Genomic DNA, 19,219 nt, shown 5'->3' with positions numbered 1-19,219 from the left:
CTCTTGCTTCTCATCCTTGCAAAATACTTCTTTCACTTCTATTTGTATGTATCGCTATTCACACTATCACATTTCCCATTCAATACTGCATGCTAACACTTGTCTTCCCTTCTTTCACCTCTATCTGTCCAAGTATCTATCATTATTTATTCTTGTTATTTCTCACATTTCCTTCCTTCAAGAACATAAGAAAGAATATAAGAAAATGAAGGAAGCTGTAAGAGGCTTTCAAGCTTACATGTTGCAAAGCTACTTAGTTCAATCTATCATCTCCATCCATAAATTTATCTAATTTCATTTTGAACCTCAATTGACACAGTGCTAACAACATGATTACTGAGTCTGTTCCATTCATCAACCACTCTTTTAGAGAACAAGTTCCTTCCCATTTCTTTCCTAAACCTGAATTTCTCTAACTTTAACCCATTATTTCTACTTCTATCCTAAGAACTTTGCTCATGTTCCCGCACACACTCACCCTCTCCTGTGTCTCCTCAGTGGGGTGATCACTGGTGCCAAGATCACAGAGTACCTCCTTGAGAAGTCCCGCATTGTCACCCAAGCACACGAGGAGAGGAACTACCACGTCTTCTATGAGCTGCTGGCCGGCCTCCCAGCAGACCGCAAGGCTAAGTATGGCCTAACCACGCCAGACAAGTACTTCTACCTCAGCCAGGTCAGTGTGGGTCAACTTGGTGGAGGGATAACTATATAAATTTTTAATGGATGGATTTATTTTTGTTTATTTTTTCAAGGATGTGCTCCATTATTAACTGTATTTCTAGGGAGGAGGTTGGCAGCTGGAAGGCAAGTATGATGGGGAGGACTTCCAGGCACTACTCTCTGCCATGCAAGTGTTGGGATTCACCTCAGATGAACAGGACACTATATTCAGAATCTTGTCTGCTGGTAAGTCACTCTTTTGTCACTTTCTCTTTATGTAGTCAATTTATATCTGCATCTGTTGCTATTCATTGTTGTACATAAAACAGGAGAAGCACTGAAACATGTATCTTTCTACAATGTATACTTTTCTGTACCATATTCATATCTAGCAGTATTTCACTATTAGCTTGTATGGAGAAGAAAACACAATACTACAAATTCATGAATACTACACAATATTGAGCTCATTTCTTGTCACACTCACTCATTTCCTGTGCCTCCCACCACACACCACAGTGCTGCATCTGGGCAACATCTACTTCCACCGCAAGCAGCTGCGTCATGGGCAGGAGGGTGTGGAGATGGGCACAGATGCTGAGATCAAGTGGGCATCACACCTTCTGCAGATTGATGAAGTGGGCATCAAGCGAGCCCTCACCACCAAGATCACGGTGAGTTGGTGATTGTGTTTATGCATGTAGTTCTTTGTACACTATTTATTATTATTATTTCTACTGTTGTGCAAAAGTCTGTTAATGAAACGTTCAGAAAGCACTGATATTTGCTGCTACATTTCCTCAGACTCTATCCTAGACAGCAGCAGTGAATGGTTTGGTTGACTCAAGCTATGGAAGTAGTAATATCAATCATTTATAATAAGCATGCATACATTCCACAGGAGGCGCGCAATGAGAGAGTGTTCACGCCACTGAACATCAACCAAGCGCTGGATGTGCGGGACGCAGTGGCCAAGGCACTCTACTCCTCCCTGTTCTCCTGGCTGGTGCGGCGCATCAACCACATCATCCACAAGGGTGCCCGCAAGACCCACATCTCCATCCTGGACATCTTTGGCTTTGAAGTGTTCAAGGTGTGTGTTCAGGCTTCCTTTCTTTATGTAAGAGTATAGGCCATGAACAAAATACACATAGCTAGCCACTATGGCTGATAAATGAATAACAAAAATCTTATTGGTGATATCTGCCAACAGGAGAACAGTTTTGAGCAGCTGTGCATCAACTATGCCAATGAGAAGCTGCAGTTTTACTTCAATAAGCACATCTTCAAGCTGGAGCAGCAGGAGTATGCCAAGGAGAAGATTGACTGGCAAAACATTGAGTTCCAAGTGAGTTGAAGAATGTTTTGTCTCTTGTTATAAGATTAATTTGTGTATGTGTGTGTGTGTGTGTGTGTGTGTGTGTGTGTGTGTGTGTGTGTGTGTGTGTGTGTGTGTGTGTGTGTGTGTGTAATTCACCTCGGTCGCCTGCTGGTCACCCAGCTAGTCTTCCCCATTACGGAGCAAGCTCAGAGCTCATAGACCGATCTTCGGGTAGAACTGAGACCACATCAACACACAACACACACCGGGAAAGCAAGGCCACAACCCCTCGAGTTACATCCCATACCTATTTACTGCTAGGTGAACAGGGGCCACACATTAAGAGGCTTGCCCATTTGCCTCGCTGCTTACCGGGACTCGAACCCGGGCCTTTCGATTGTGAGTTGAGCATGCTAACCACTACACTACGCAGTGTAGTGGTTAGCACCATTCCACACCTCCACACATCTTTGTGGGAAACTATATTTCTTCACATCCTTCAAGCATATTCCCTTGGCTATCTTTTTACTATGCGATCTCATAGTTATATTTAAGTTTTCCTCTCTCAACATCATTTGCTCATTATCCACTTCATCCAGTCCGTTCAACAGTTTATAAACCTGTATTAAATCTCCTCTTTCTCTTCTTTGTTCCAAGGTAAGCAAATTCATTTCTTTTAATCTCTCCTCATAGGTAATTTCTGCCAATTCCGGAACCATTTTTGTTGCCATTCTCTGCAATCTCTCCAACTTTCTTATATGCTTCTTTTTATAAGGGGACCAAACCACTCCAGCATATTCCAATCTTGGTCTAATTACCGTACTAATTAATTTCTTCATCATATCTTTATCCATATAATGGAAGGCTAATCCAATATTTTTATCAAATTATACGTTTCTCCAAACATCTTATCAATATGAGCCTCAAACTGCCCATGGTCTTGTATTATCACTCCCAAATCCTTTTCCTTTTCCACCTTTTTCAACACTACTTCTTCACCCATCTTATATGACCCTCTTGGCCGTCTTCCACTCTTCCCCATCTCCATCACATGACTTTTGCTCAGATTAAATTCCATTTGCCACCTCTTGCTCCACTCCCAAATCTTATCCAGATCTGCCTGTAAAATTTCACAATCTTCTTCACTCTTCACACACCTACACAACTTCGCATCATCCGCAAACAAATTAATATAACTGTTTACTCCCTCTGGCATGTCATTAATATATACAAGGAAAAGTATTGGTGCCAGCACTGAGCCTTGTGGGACTCCACTCTCCACCACCAACCAGTCCGACTTTGCATCCCTTATTACCGTTCTCATCTCCCTCCATCTCAAGTAGTTTTCCATCCACTTTAACACTTTTCCTTTCAGTCCTCCATAAATCTCTAATTTCCATAGCAGTCTCATGTGAGGTACCTTGTCAAAAGCTTTCTTTAAATCCAAATATACACAGTCCATCCATCCCTCTCTCTCTTGTATTTTGTCAACCACTCTTGAATAAAAGCTCAGTAGATTTGTTACACATGACCTCCCTTTCCTAAAGCCAAATTGATGATCCGATAATAACTTATGATCCTCCAGGAACCGTATCCAATATTTCTTTATCACCCTCTCACAAATCTTACCGACCACACTTGTTAGAGACACAGGTCTATAGTTAAGAGGCTCTTCCTTACTGCCTCCCTTATAAATGGGCACCACTTCAGCTCTTTTCCACTCTACTGGTACTTCCCTGTTTCTAATGAGCACCTTATAATATCATATAATGGATCAATCAATTCTTCTCTACACTCCTTCAATAATTTTCCTGAAACTTCATCTGGTCCCATCGCTTTATCATCTTTAAGTTCCTCCAACATTTTATATAACTCCTTTTAGGTATCTTAATGTCATCCATGTGCACATTTCCTTGTACATTCTGAGGCTTTACAAACATTGTTTCTTTAGTAAATACTTGCTGAAACCTATTATTTAGCAATTCCGCTATATTCTTAGGGTCATCTACTATCCCTTGCTCTCCTTTTAATCTTTCAATGGACTCTCTCTTTTAAGTTTACCATTTATGAACCTGTAAAACAATTTTGGATGTTCCTTACTCTTGTCTACAATATCTTTTCAAATTTTCTTTCTTCCTCCTGTGTGTGTGTGTGTGTGTGTGTGTGTGTGTGTGTGTGTGTGTGTGTGTTTTTCACTGTTTGATCTGCTGCAGTCTCTGACGAGACAGCCAGACGTTACCCTACGGAGCGAGCTCAGAGCTCATTATTTCCGATCTTGGATAGGCCTGAGACCAGGCACACACCACACACCGGGACAACAAGGTCACAACTCCTCGATTTACATCCCGTACCTACTCACTGCTAGGTGAACAGGGGCTACACGTGAAAGGAGACACACCCAAATATCTCCACCCGGCCGGGGAATCGAACTCCGGTCCTCTGGCTTGTGAAGCCAGCGCTCTAACCACTGAGCTACCGGGTGTGTGTGTGTGTGTGTGTGTGTGTGTGTGTGTGTGTGTGTGTGTGTGTGTGTGTGTGTGTGTGTGTGTGTGTGTGTGTGTGTGTGTGTGTGCATGGGTGTCAGTGATTATCATATCACAATAATGCTCACCTACAAGACTCTGCACTAACAACCTGATTACTGAGTCTGTCCTATTCATCTACCACTCTTTGAGAGCTAATTCTTTCTTATCTCTTCTTTAAGTCTTACCAGAGGTAACAGGTGAGTGGAGGGAATGAGCTGTAGCCATAATGACCTTAATATCTTTACAAATCAAAATGTTGATACTCTCTGTTATGCTGTTATTGCTTTGAATTATGGTTAAGGTAATCATCTCATTTGTTTCTCAATTAGTTCAGCCTCTCCCTGCCATGCCAAACATCCTTGCCTTACTAACATCACTCCCTCACCCTTAGGACAACCTGCCTGTGATAGAACTAGTTGCCCGGAAGCCAGTGGGTATCCTGCACTTATTGGATGATGAGAGTAACTTCCCTAAGGCCACTGACCAGTCCTACCTGGAGAAGTGTCACTACAACCACGCCCTCAATGAACTCTATTCAAGGTATGTATCCGCTGGTGTTGCCTGCACTGTAACCTGCACATGACTAGCACCACATACATAACTCCTCTCATAGCCAAGAGTGACCTGCAGGATTTGGTGTGCTGTAAAGGAGGTGAATAGTGTTTAAAAGACTACTAGTATCTTTTATGACTGAAGTAAAGTGGTTAGTTGTTGCTCTGTCAAGCCATATCACATTCCCTTTAAAGCTGTGTGGCATCTAATCACCCCTGTTGTTTCTTCTGTTCTTGTAAGAGCACTGACTAAAGGCTACAGAATGAGTCAGAAAAATGTTTATTGAACATATCATCCCCAAATGTATTATCTAGAATCAGAGAGAAATATGTTCCCTTATTCATATAACCTTTACTTGGAGTGTGATATATTTCCTCATTTACATCATCTTTAGTCAGAGTGTAGTAAGCTCTCTCATTCACTTTCCTGCTACACCCATCAGGCCACGTCTTTCCTCCATGGAGTTTGGCATCCAGCACTATGCAGGGCAGGTGTGGTACAGTGTGGAGGGATTCCTGGACAAGAACAGGGACACACTCAGGAATGATGTGGTGGAGCTGCTCATCTCATCCAGGCTGCCCGTGAGTCACTAAGAATTGAATTGATAAGACATATTAATCTCTCATCAGTATCTTCAGTAGTAATATTTCTGGAGGACTTATAGAGAATAGCAGTGATAAAACAAAATAATTTCTCCTTTAGATGCTTTTGTAAATCTGAATATTCAATAGAACAAGGTCATAAAAAGTTATTAAGGATAGCAATGATATTTTAAGGCAACTTCTGGAGAATTTATAGAGAATGGCAGTGATAGAACAAAATCATTTCTCCTCTAGATGCACTTATAAATTTGCATCTTCAGTAGAACAAGGTAACTTCTGAAGGGTTAAGAGAGAATGACAGTAATAGAATGAAGTAATTTTTCTCCTGTAGATGCTGTCGGAGATGTTCCTTGATGTTCGCTTAGGCTCAGAGAACAAGACGCTGACAAAAGCCAATGGGAGATTTGTCACCATGAAACCAAGGACTCCCACTGTGTCTGCACGCTTCAATGACTCCCTCACGCACCTTATGGAGGGCATGGCCAAGTGAGTGCTGCTGTGTCATCTTGTTATATTTATCTACTTATAATTGTTCTCTTAACATTCCTACACTCACTTCATATCTCTATTAGCAATCATTCACGTATCTATTAATTTTCACTCTTTTTTCACCTTTATTTTCTATTCTTTCCATTATTTGATCAATCCATTTCTTGTCAGTTTTCATTCATCTTTCACCTGTGTGTGGTCTTCTAATATTCATGTGCTTATCTTTGTTCTCATGGCATTCCTACACTCACTTCTTATCTTTATTTATAATCATTCACTCATGTATTAATTTTCACTCTTCTTTCACCTTTATTTTCTATTCCTTCCATTATGTCACCAGTCCATTTGTCAGTTTTTCATTCATCTTTTACCTGTGTGTGATCTTGTTACATTGATCGATGTACACTTATCTTTGTTTTAATTGCATTCCTACACTCACTTTACATCTCTATTTGTATTCATTCATTTATTTCACACATCCATTTCTTATTAGTCATTCATTCATCTTTGTAGCTTTCTCACCCTCAATTCATACTTCCAATTCTCAGCACCCATTTACCCACTCACCCACTCACCTACTCACTCACTCACCCATTCACTCACTCACTCACTCACTTACTTACTTACACACCACCTCCTCACCAGATGTAATCCCTGGTTCGTTCGCTGCATCAAGCCCAACACAGACAAGGCAGCGCTCAAGCTGGACATGCCTTGTGTTCTGGAGCAGCTCAGGTACTCTGGCATGCTGCAGACCATTCGGATCCGCCAGCAGGGCTTCCCGGTGCGCCTCAGGTTTGCACACTTTGCTGAGAGGTATCGTTGCCTCATCCCTGGCCAGGTCCCGAGGGTGAGTTTTCCTTGTGCTGTGTGTCTTGGTTATGAGATCTACTCGTATATGGCTAACTATATGTGTGTCAAGGTGCCTTAGCTTTTGTTTTCTCTAGTTTTCTGGCTATGAGGTCTGTGATTGTAATAGTAATGTCTAATAATTCTGACAGAGGCATTACTTTGTGTTAGCTTTCCTTATGATCCTTGTATTATGTTGGGTTTATAATTTTGCTCTTCTGGCTGTGGGTTATGATTCTAACTAGTATGTATGTCTGGCTTAGTTCCTGTTTCTCTATGTACTTAAATTTTCAGTCTCCTATCTTCTCTACCATCAATCAAGTAGGCCAGGAAGAACTGAAGAAGCTGTATCTATAAGTTATCCTTTGTAACTCTTCATATTTCCATGTATAGCACCACATTGAACTTTTATGTTGATTCCAGGGAGCTCCATCCAAGGAGATCTGTCGGGCGGTGCTGGAGCGAAGGAAGGCCGGGAGTGCCTCAAGGGGGAGCTACCAGCTGGGCCTCACCAAGATTTTCCTGAAGGAGGCATTGGAGCAGACACTGGAGGAAGAGAGATACCAGACCCTGTCCTTTGCTGTGGTCACTCTGCAGCGCTATGTCAGGGGCTACTTGTCTCGCAGAAGGTGGGTGTGTGGCCAGTGGTTCTAAAGCTGTTGTGAGGTGGGGTTTAGAAGACAAAGTAGCAGTAGCAGTATGGTAGTAGATTTCCTCCAATTTCTCTTGATTCATTGTATTTTCATATCATAATTGACATTCATCTATCTGTATTTTACTTGATCTACTTCCATCCATCAATACACCAAGCCAAGAATCCCACATGGCACATCCCAGACAAACCACCACACACACACACACACACACACACACACACACACACCCGGTAGCTCAGTGGTTAGAGCGCTGGCTTCACAAGCCAGAGGACCGGGATTCGATTCCCCGGCCGGGTGGAGATATTTGGGTGTGTCTCCTTTCACATGTAGCCCCTGTTCACCTAGCAGTGAGTAGGTACGGGATGTAAATCGAGGAGTTGTGACCTTGTTGTCCCGGTGTGTGATGTGTGCCTGGTCTCAGGCCTATCCGAAGATCGGAAATAATGAGCTCTGAGCTCTTTCCGTAGGGTAACGTCTGGCTATCTCATCAGAGACTGCAGCAGATCAAATAGTGAAACACACACACACACACACACACTTAGAAATCAATAAAGAATAATGCAAATATGCTTGAGTGTTGCTGATCACCATTGTGTCGGCAGGTTCCGTGCCCAGCAGCGAGCAGCCTTGGTGGTGCAGGCCACAGTGCGCATGTGGCTGGCCCGCCGCCGCTACCGCACGCTCAGGTCATCTGTGGTTAAGATCCAGTCACTGGTACGTGGCAGAAGCGCCAGGAAGCATGTCAAGCGACTCAAGGATGAGCTGAACCGGCGGCGGCTGGCAGAGCAAGTGGCCAAGCAGCGGGCGGAGCGTGAAGCGGCACAGAACAAGGCAGACCAGGAGCGAGTACAGCGGTCCGTGGCAGGAGTGAACCATCTGGAAATCCCTGCCGAGCTGGCCTTTATCCTCTCCAAGCTAGGTGGTGAGCTAAGCATTCCCTGAATCACTTATGTGCCTGGCTAATTATTCATTGGTACACCTTTGTCCCCGTCATGATGAGACTGTCCCTTTCCGCACACTTGCTCCAATCCTGAGACCTTAGCAGATGTAGGGTAGTGCCACAGCAAGGCCCCATATCACACACTAAATTACCCCTGCCCCTTCATAATGAGACTCTTCCCTACCCCACACCTGCTCCAATTCTAACTGTTTATTTCCTCTAAGGGTTGACAGAACTAAGAGTGGTGATGGTATGTGTGTGTGAATGTGTGGTGCCTTGTCTGGGCCAGTCAGTATATAGCTAGATAGTAGGGAAGACACACAATGAAGTAGAAGTAGTTTATTTCCTAACACAACTTCCTTGGTTCAGATCGGGAGCAGGAGCGTGGGGTGACCCGTGCTGGGGCTCCAGTGCGGCCCATCGCCACCCACTACTCCCTGCCTCATGACATTGACTACCACGCCTTCTCAAAGTTCACCAGCATTTACTTCAAGGTGAGCTGCTGTTTGACAGAGAGAGAACTGGGATGATGCTATGTTACAGAGGAGAATTAATATTATAGTTAAGAATAAGATATCTGTACTGGAGTGGTTCTAGAAGTGATAGTGTGATGTAGACTAAGATTACAATCTGAAAGAGATAGGTGCACTGTTTGTAGAAGTAACAGTGAGATGTAGCCATTGTTTGTTCAAAGCTGTGTCTGACCCCTGCAAAGTGAGGACAGGAATGCTTTCTCTCTCTGTGAATGAGTGTGAGGACAAGAATGCTTTCTCTCTCTGTGAATGAGTGTGAGGACCAAAATTGTGTGCCTTGTCTTGCCTTCCCTAATACTTGTATGTAACTCAACCCTTCCCATCTCAGTCACACATCTGGGGCATGAAGAGAGAGCCCATCAAGACACCCTTCCTCTCCAAGTCCCGGGATGCAGACTATAGCGACTCCCTTGCCGTGTTCAAGCTTATCCTGCGCTTCATGAATGACCCAGCGCTGTCTGGCCTGCGGGAGACAGTGCTTGGCAACTACATCACCAACAAGGTAATCTGTGTGTGTGTGTGTCTGTAATTCACCACGGTCATCTGCTGGTCATCCAGCTAGCCTTCCCCATTATGGAGCGAGCTCAGAGCTCATAAACCGATCTTCGGGTAGGACTGAGACCACAACACACTCCACACACCGGGAAAGCAAGGCCACAATCCCTCGAGTTACATCCCATACCTGTTTACTGCTAGGTGAACAGGGGCTACATATTTTAAGAGGCTTGCCCATTTACCTCGCCACTTTCTGGGATTCAAACTTGGACCCTCTCAGTTGTGAGCCAAGTGTGCTAACCACTACACTATGCTGTGTGTGTGTGTGTGTGTGTGTGTGTGTGTGTGTGTGTGTGTGTGTGTGTGTAATTCACCTCGGTCGTCTGCTGGTCACCCAGCCAGTCTTCCCCATTACGGAGCGAGCTCAGAGCTCGTAGACTGATCTTCAGGTAGGACTGAGACTACATCAACACACAACACACACCGGGAAAGCGAGGCCACAACCCCTTGAGTTACATCCTGTACCTACTTACTGCTAGGTGAACAGGGGCTACACATTAAGAGGCTTGCCCATTTGCCTCGCTGCTTACCGGGACTTGAACCTGGCCCTCTCAATTGTGAGTCGAGCGTGCTAACCACTACACTACGTGTGTGTGTGTGTGTGTGTGTGTGTGTGTGTGTGTGTGTGTGTGTGTGTGTGTGTGTGTGTGTGTGTGTGTGTGTGTGTGTGCATTTACCTAGTTGTATTTACCTAGTTGTATTTTTACAGGGCCTGGGCTTTACGCTCGTGTGGCCCCGTCTCATATCTACAATTATTCAATTTTTCTTTAAAGCTATGCACACTCTTTGCTGACACTCTTCCTCACTCAAACTGTTACAAGTCTCAACACATCTTTGCAGGAAACTATATTTTTTAACATCTCTCAGACATCTTCCCTTCCTCAGTTTTTTACTATGCGATCTTGTACTTCGAATGTCGTGTTCTTCTCTCAGGATCAGTGTGTGTGTGTGTGTGTGTGTGTGTGTGTGTGTGTGTGTGTGTGTGGGAAGAGTGATAGATGTTGCTGCTCTTCTGAAATATGCAAGAATGGTGATAGATTTGTTGTGTTCTCTTATATCTATTATTCTTGAGTCATAGGCATTTGAAAGAGGAGAAATACAGTCAACCCTCGGTTATCGCAACTTCAGCTATCGCGTTTTATTGCTATCACGCACCCATGAAAAGCTGCTAAAATTTCATTATCACGACCTCAGATGCCTGCTATCGTGCGCCCAGCCATGATGTCATGGGGTATCTGAGCGCTCATTGGCCAAAACCGATACCAGAATTTTGGCCAATTCCGATACCGATACCGATACCATCTAATTGGGCAGATACCGATACTACTATCGATACTGATACCACTGATACCGATACTACTACTTATAGTGATTACTGCACTGGACACCAGGATGAGTTGGTGGACAGCGAGCGTTATCAGATGGGAGGCTTTGTTTTGGGGGATGCTGTGAGTCCTTCTGAGAACGTTTGTGAAATAGGAGCAATTCTAGAAGCTTTTTGAAGCCATTTGCAAAGGTAAATTACTCAGTAATCAATATCTTATATCGAATATATCACTAAGTAGTAAATTCCTTTTAGGTATCGTAAGTATCGGCATAAAATAAGCCGATACCGATACCCAAAAAATAGGCCGATACCGCCAATTACGATACCGATACCGATGCATCGGTACATCTCTAGTAAATACAATGAGCTGATGTAAATTTTTTTTATGTTATAACCTTGACATGTTTTAATTGGTACCAATGGATTATACACTAATTTAAAAAGAAGTAAAAATGAGGGATATTAGGAGTAAAATTTGTGGTTGCGGTACCAATAACAATTTTTACCATTAGTTGTTCAATTCGGCTATCGCGTTTTCAGCTATAGCTCGGCTATTTTGGCCCCAATTGGGTGCGATAGCCGAGGCTTAAGTGTACACTAAATTCAAGAGCTTTTGTATATGATTTGTGAATGGAGAGTATGTATATGCAGTAGTGTATAGATAGATATATATGTATTATTGTGTTGCGTCCAGGGTCTTGGTAACGAGAGGCTGAGAGACGAGATCCTGTGTCAGCTGTGTAACCAGACATGGCGTAATGACAACACTGCCAATGCTGAGAGAGGCTGGCTGCTGCTGGCCAACTGCCTCTCTGTCTTCCCACCCTCTTCCACACTCTACAAGTACATCCTCAAGTAAGTGCTGTGCTGACTCCACTGGCCCACTGGTTTTGTTTTGTTGATGGTTATGTGTGTGCTTGTGCTTCCATTGTACTCAGTCTTGCTTTCTATGTCTGTTCGTGTGTCTATTGCCATTTGTTGGATATTTTGGGGTTATTTAGCTTTGCTTTTAATGTTTAGTGGTGAAAATCTTAATTATTTGTGAAACTTTCCCCAAAAACTGGATCTGCTGTGTATATTCTTAAGCTCTGTTGGGTGATATTATATTGTTTATAATGTAAGATATATCCATTTCACTATTTTTCCCTTTCTCAGGCACTGTAGATAATAATCACTGAAGAGAGTCACTCACTTCACCATCTCTCCCTCTCTCACTCCTTCTGCCAGGTATGTGTCAGACCATGGGCTGGATGGGTACGCCGGGCTGTGTCAAAGGAAGCTGCTGTCGTCTCACAAGAGGTCAGGGGGTGTGGCGCGCTCTTTCCCGCCCACAGACCTGGAGTGGCAGACCAACCGCAAGAAGGCAAGGATGGCACTGGAGGCGCGCTTCCCTGATGGTGAGGATAAACATTCTGTCCTTTACTCTTAATTGTGGCTTATAATATTGTCAGTTTGTATTTTATTTTGGCTCTATTAGCTATAGTATTGTAAAATCTGACTGACTTGACTGCTGGTAAAAAGATATACTGTCTCTTCCCTCCTTCAGGCAAGGTTGTTACTGTCTCTTCCCTCCCTCAGGCAAGGTTGTTACTGTCTCTTCCCTCCCTCAGGCAAGGTTGTTACTGTCTCTTCCCTCCCTCAGGCAAGGTTGTTACTGTCTCTTCCCTCCCTCAGGCAAGGTTGTTACTGTCTCTTCCCTCCCTCAGGCAAGGTTGGGCTGGGTGAGGTGGACTCCTGGACCACCACCGAGGAGTTTGCTGCCAGTCTGCTGCAAGAACGAGGCATCATGGATAACACCGGCTGGACCGTCTGCCTCACTCAGGACGACACAGTCATTGAGACGCCAGGGCTGGAGTACGTCCTTGACCTCATAGGAGACAGGGAGCTGCCGCAGACCTTCCCTAAGTGTTCCTCCAGCCATCTCAACACTGGTCAGTCCATGGCTTCATCTGTTATCCAGCCTCTCTAATTACCTTCCCCTCTTTCTTACACATTTCATTGCACTACAGTCTCTTAGGTGTCTGTAGTATAGAAAAATGTAATTGACTTGCTATTCTTCTTCCTGTTTGTCCATGAAAACAGATTTTAAAGTGCTACAAGTGTTAATAATTGCAGTTAAAGGATTAAAAACTGTCTTATTTCGTGATCTTTTAAAGAATATGTATATGTACTTATATCACATCACTGGAAATGGATTTTTATTCATAGGTTTGCTTTGATAAAAAGATTAGCACTGAGGTGACCACTTTCCCTCCTCCCAGGAGCTGCCCCAGAACGCCGCGTGTCCACGACAGTGCCGCTACCTCTGGTCAAGGTGACAGAGGTGTCTGCCATGGAGGAGTCACCTGTGATAGCCAGAAGGTGAGGCAATGCTTCCTTATCCTGCCTTCACAGTCAGCCTCTGCACAATAGAGAAACACAGACACAGAGAAACTGTAACCAACAAATACAAATACAATTCAGTAAACTTGTAGACCAATATACCACTTCTTTCTCTCACAGTCCTCTCAAAGAAAACCTCAACAAATCATAAACACAGAAAAACAGTAACCAATAAACATATAGACGGGTGCACTTTTTTCTCAATGAAAACCTCAAAAAACATAAACACAGAGAAACAGTTGCTAGCAAATGCAACTCAAAACCTTCACAACACAATCAGGCAAACATATAGACCAGTACACCACTCTCACCAGTTGCACTACTTCTGTCACTCCTACAGGACTCGCTCACCACCCGCCCTAACCCGCAAACTGTCCCGGGAGGCACTGGAGGCACATGACCAGGTGATGAGTGGCACTGAGGGTGGTGTGGCGGGGGCAGGAGGTGGAGCGGGGACAGAGGAGGATGGCATTGGTTTGTCCCGCACCTCAGCTCTCAACAATCGCTACTTTGAGGACAAGGCAAAGAGCAGGTCACTAGATAACCTCCTTGAAGGTCCACCAGATATGCAGGTTTGTGATGAAGTGTGATTATACTACTACTACTGCTGCTACTGCTACTGCTACTGCTACTGCTACTGCTACTACTACTACTACTACTGCTGCTGCTGCTGCTGCTGCTACTACTACTACTACTACTACTACTACTACTACTACTACTACTACTACTACTACTACTACTACTACTACTGCACTACTACTGCACTACTACTACTACTACTACTACTACTACTACTACTACTACTACTACTACTACTACTACTACTGCTACTGCTGCTGCACTGCACCACTGCACTACTACTACTACTACTACTACTACTACTACTACTACTACTACTACTACTACTACTACTACTACTACTACCATAACTTTCCAACTGTCTCCAACTTCATTCTCTAATTGATTTATGTATGTCTTGTATGTCTTCCTATCTCAACAGCTTATAGATGCTTCTGTCTTCCTCTAAATATTCCTTTTGTTATCCCATTATTTCCTTGCCAAGTACTTTCAATTCCTACTGTTAATTTGCATTACCTCACCAATTGTATGTACTTAGATCCTCCTGTTTGGTGTTCGACCTTGCCCTCGAACCCATGCATTCTTCATCTTCAAAGTCTTTCACACATTCCCTAATTCCTGTGTGTGTTCAGGTGCTCCAGTTGTTATTTTGTATGTGTTTAGATCCTCCTGTCTGGTTCTCAGCCTTGCCTTTGATCCCATTCTTCATCTTCAGAGTCTTTCATGCATTCTCTTTATTTCTGTGTGTGTTCAGGTGCTCCGGTTGTCAAGGAGCAGACTGAACGAGCGTTACCACAGTGTAGAGCGTCTGGTGAGTGAGAGGCAGGCACTAGTCAATGGGCAGGAGATCACCGCCCATGATCTGGACAACATGGAGTCTGTGTCCCAGCGAGGTGCTCCTAAGTCACTCTCCGGGTCAAGGACATGGAATAAATATGACTTGCTGGAGGAAAGGTGTGTATAGGAAAGATTTTTATGGCTTTACACCTCATTTTTATCTTTTTAATATTTCTTAGTTTTCTTTTTGTATGAGTGGAATAAGAAGGGGTTTAACTGATGATCTCACTGTAACATTCCCTGATTGTCCTGCCTTGTCTGTGCCTGGCAGGAGTGGAGCAGAGGAGGAGACCAAGACTGAGTATTCCCGAGGCTCTAACCGCTACATCAAGGGTGGGCAGGCTGGGCGACGGGGGCCTGGTGGAGGATGGCACCAGTCTGCACGCGCCCAGCTGGAAAGAGAATACATGAAGTCATCAGCAATGTCAGACACCAGCGAGGCACCTTCACTAGGTGGGGTAACTCTTCTCATATTTTACACATCTCTGTGTATTTCAGTGAAGAAGTCCATGTATTAGTGTTTTCAGGGCCTGTGAGTTTATTTGTGAGTGTCTATGTGGCTTTTGTCTTCCTAGGTATTCTGTTTATGGTGTCCTCCAATGTATAGCTTCTTCTTTTCTTTAGTTTTTGTTCATAATGTACTTATATTACTCATTCTCTCATATATCAGTGTATGTTTTCCATGCCATATCTCAGTGTATATTTTCAGTGTGCATAAGTCTCACAGCTTCCCATGCCTCAGTGTGCCTTCAAAGTGCTTGTGTCCCTCAGCCTCCCATGTGCGGCGGGTGCGAGTGCCGTCCCAGGCCTCAGATGTGGACCAATTCCTGGACGACCTGTTCATGCCAGTCCTCAACTCCCAGCTGGATGAACTGTCCGATGCTCGCTCCCTCGCTGCATCCATCAAGGGAGGCAGCCGTCCATCTCACCCTCAGGCAGCTTGTGACCTGGAGGATGACCTGGATCACTCCATAGCCTTAGCCAGGCAAGTGGAAGGATCAGAATGATTAATGGGTGGGAGTTTCTCAAATATCCAGCCAGTCTGTGCCTTTAAATTGACAGATTTTTTTGTGTATTTCTTCCCCAACAGGACTTGTAAAGGATTTAGATAAGAACACATATGACAGTCACATTCCTCACCCACAGAACTCGCCAGGGATCCTTCCGGCGACAGAGTCTGCTCCATGCCTTGCAGGATGTGGACCTGAATGAATCCCTCAGTGGCCTGGAGGACATCCCATCCTTGGCCCGGGCCCTGAAGGGAGGCGGCCAGGGAGCAGCGGAGGTTGACACGGGCGCCCCAACCACCACGTCAGGGCCCACCTTCTATCCAAACGTGTCCATCTCAGGTGCTCCTGGCTCCCCTCCACCCTTCAGTCCACCCGGTACTTTGCCTCTCTACTCTGCTGGAGGTGAGAAATCTTACTACACCATTGCTTAACCCCTTCAGTATTGGGATGCATTTTTATCATGAGTTTGGGTATGATTAGGTGATTTTTTTACATTGTGAAGGGTTTATGGAGGTTAGAAGATTAATGGCCAGAATCTTCACTATTTCAATCCTCATATAACTTTCTGAAACTATAAAATCACTAAACAATAAGCAGAATGAATATGAAAACATATCATAGCAATGAAAGGATTAAAGTGCAGGTTAGCTTTGGTTATTCTGCCAGTAATATGTTTAAAGCCAGGTGCAAGCCAGTAAAGACTTCAGTGAATTAGCAATGAAACTAATGAACTGAATTAGTCTAAACATAACTTAACTTGACCTGATACTAACCTAACCTTCTATGTATCATTCATACTGCAATACACACTAATTCTTTCCTGGCACTGCCTCATCCTCACTATCAGTAAAACAATAAAAAACAGATGTAAATTAGTATTGACTTGGCTCTGAACTGTATCCCTCTGTTTTTCTGTAAGATAAGCCTTCAGTATACCATTTATGCTTTGAAATGCACTAACTCTTTCCAGGTATTCAGTCTCATCACTGCAATATGCCCCACCCTCTAAATTTCAGTGTGGGATGGTACTGATGCTTTGACACACTAATACTTAATTTGACACAGTATTATAAATTGTAACTTGTATTCTTTGCTTGACAGGAATTGCAATGCCAGGAATGCCACCAACACCCCAGCCCAGCAATGTGAACCCCACACAAATGGCCCTCCAGCAGCAGCACATCCAACGGGCCTTCCTGCAGTCTGCCGTCGCCCAGAATATTCAGATCCAGCAGCATCTCATGGCCCAGAACCAGGCACTGCAGCAGCTCCTTTCTCAGTCCATTCCGGTAAGTGGCCAATCATGCTCCCTTTCCTTAATTCCTTGTGGTGTTTAGTGCTAGACTGGTCTTCACTTGATAGGCAGAAGCACTGAGAGTTCTATAAAGGAAATAAAAAGAATAGTGAATGTTTCTTTTGTTCTTTCTTGTTATAGGTAAATTTACAGTATATTCTGGTAGGTGGACTGCTGGACTCTCAGAGCACTGTTCCTCTATGAAAAGGCTTAAGCTCTTTCATGACTGATAAAGAGTCATTTTTCATTGTCTATGCATGGAGTTTACTGAATACAGTGGTACCTCGACATACAAATTTAATTTGTTCCATGACGATTGTTGTATATCAAAAAAATCGTATATCAAATCAATTTTTCCCATGGAAATTAATGGAAATAGAATTAATTCGTTCTAGTGATACGAATTTACCCCCCAAAAAAATTTACATGCTTTAAATACCAACCAAATGTAGATTTAATATAAGATAAATACAATGTTTATTGTATGCATTATATAAATGTACTATATTGCCAAAAATAACAACTTAACCCGCAAAACTCGGGACACGTCGATAGATGTTCATCATGTAAGACTCGGGCACATTGATAGACATTTAGGGTTTTTACGGCTATTTTCTTTCCGTTTTCTTTGCTTGTGAGCTGGCAACACTCATCAGGAGTAAACATATGCTATACGTCACTGTGTCACCAACTCCTATGATGGATGTTGGGAGCGACGGTGATTTCACAGTGTCCGATTCCGCCACCTCTCCCACGTGCCTTGCTTCTACACCGTGGGTTTCTTGCCATGTTGCGGGGAGACAATTTTTGAATGAGAGTGGTATCAGAACAGGGGACAGGAGAGAGAGAGAGAGAGAGAGAGAGAGAGAGAGAGAGAGAGAGAGAGAGAGAGAGAGAGAGAGAGAGAGAGAGAGAGAGCTCTAGCCAAGGCCGCTGAACCCGATCGGACACAAGGCCACGTACACCGATGATACCACCTCATTCAACCTGTGATATTTTGGTAATCATAGCATCTAGAGACTTCTGGTTTTTTGCATTGCAAAGAGGAAGAGTTGCTTGTGGGTAGAACACCATTTGTACTCTCTTGTTTATTGAATTTCCAAGTGTAATCAGTACGTGAATACAGGCTATTTTGTGTGTTTCTTGCCAAACTTTTACACACTGCCGAGGAGCACAGACACATACATGCACAAAAGATGAACAACAATACACAATGTGGGCTGAATGTTCAGGTGGACATGAGTAGCGAGCGATCGCTGCACCACTTACTGATGACTATTTGTATCTTAAAAATATCTTCATATTTCAAGGCATGAATTATATGAAATTTTTCGTTGTATATAAAAAAAATATTGTATGTTGGGGTGTTTGTATCTCGAGGTATTACTGTATTGTACATTTCTAGTCTCAGTATATAATGAATAGAACTGTTATGTCATTGAGGTAAGATGTGTGGGCCACCTTAGTCAGATATATAGAGTGAATAAAGAAACCTATGTTGGATTAAGCTGACTTCCTTAGTTGTGTAACTCAGCATGGCATGGAGTGTACCTGTCAGGCAGCTCACACACCTCAGCCACGCCACACAGCACAGTGCATGCCTCTTGCCGTCACCTGGCATGGAGTGAGGCAGGAGTGACCACTTGGGATGTTCCTGTCTGTGCTGCAGGGTGTGTGTGGCTGCTCATTCTTCCTGAGTCTTTCCCTTCCAGGCTGTCACACTTACACACACATCTGACTGATGGACTTGCTGTGTTCATTGTTGATTGTTACCATTAAATCACCACAGTATTAGGGGATGGTAGTATGTACCTCCTGACATGTGTAGGTCATGACACACTGAATGTACCCTGAAAGTTTAGCAGCAGAGTGTGAGTTATGTTCACCCATGGAGTCAGTATAGTCAGACATTTAATTTTAGTGTGTGTGTGTGTGTGTGTGTGTGTGTGTGTGTGTGTGTGTGTGTGTGTGTGTGTGTGTGTGTGTGTTTCACTGTTTGATCTGCTGCAGTCTCTGATGAGACAGCCAGACGTTACCCTATGGGTGTGTGTGTGTGTGTGTGTGTGTGTGTGTGTGTGTGTGTGTGTGTGTGTGTGTGTGTGTGT

At 43.8% G+C, this 19,219-nt stretch overlaps 1 protein-coding gene across 3 annotated transcripts in view; it reads left to right on the top strand.

Annotated features, from left to right (window-relative positions):
• The window catches only part of LOC123506565 (unconventional myosin-XV-like), a 98,138-nt gene that overhangs the window by 40,179 nt on the left and 38,740 nt on the right, over positions 1 to 19,219 (top strand). For 2 of the 3 annotated variants that reach the window (XM_045258766.1, XM_045258768.1), the window contains exons 7-29: positions 499 to 676; positions 786 to 909; positions 1,183 to 1,337; positions 1,565 to 1,756; positions 1,877 to 2,011; positions 4,901 to 5,049; positions 5,504 to 5,642; positions 5,995 to 6,149; positions 6,798 to 7,002; positions 7,425 to 7,630; positions 8,260 to 8,579; positions 8,967 to 9,091; positions 9,459 to 9,632; positions 11,707 to 11,867; positions 12,240 to 12,409; positions 12,719 to 12,943; positions 13,274 to 13,373; positions 13,735 to 13,966; positions 14,728 to 14,927; positions 15,082 to 15,263; positions 15,582 to 15,795; positions 15,957 to 16,222; positions 16,922 to 17,109. In XM_045258766.1, the coding sequence (XP_045114701.1) occupies positions 499 to 676; positions 786 to 909; positions 1,183 to 1,337; positions 1,565 to 1,756; positions 1,877 to 2,011; positions 4,901 to 5,049; positions 5,504 to 5,642; positions 5,995 to 6,149; positions 6,798 to 7,002; positions 7,425 to 7,630; positions 8,260 to 8,579; positions 8,967 to 9,091; positions 9,459 to 9,632; positions 11,707 to 11,867; positions 12,240 to 12,409; positions 12,719 to 12,943; positions 13,274 to 13,373; positions 13,735 to 13,966; positions 14,728 to 14,927; positions 15,082 to 15,263; positions 15,582 to 15,795; positions 15,957 to 16,222; positions 16,922 to 17,109 (4,195 nt within the window). The remainder of the gene's footprint in view (positions 1 to 498; positions 677 to 785; positions 910 to 1,182; positions 1,338 to 1,564; positions 1,757 to 1,876; positions 2,012 to 4,900; positions 5,050 to 5,503; positions 5,643 to 5,994; positions 6,150 to 6,797; positions 7,003 to 7,424; positions 7,631 to 8,259; positions 8,580 to 8,966; positions 9,092 to 9,458; positions 9,633 to 11,706; positions 11,868 to 12,239; positions 12,410 to 12,718; positions 12,944 to 13,273; positions 13,374 to 13,734; positions 13,967 to 14,727; positions 14,928 to 15,081; positions 15,264 to 15,581; positions 15,796 to 15,956; positions 16,223 to 16,921; positions 17,110 to 19,219) is intronic. The other variant, XM_045258767.1, reaches the window with a different exon arrangement.

This window comes from Portunus trituberculatus, chromosome 20 (assembly GCF_017591435.1).
Source record: "Portunus trituberculatus isolate SZX2019 chromosome 20, ASM1759143v1, whole genome shotgun sequence".
NCBI classification, from domain to species: Eukaryota; Metazoa; Arthropoda; class Malacostraca; order Decapoda; family Portunidae; genus Portunus; species Portunus trituberculatus.
This window is presented reverse-complemented; position numbering and strand designations above follow the sequence as displayed.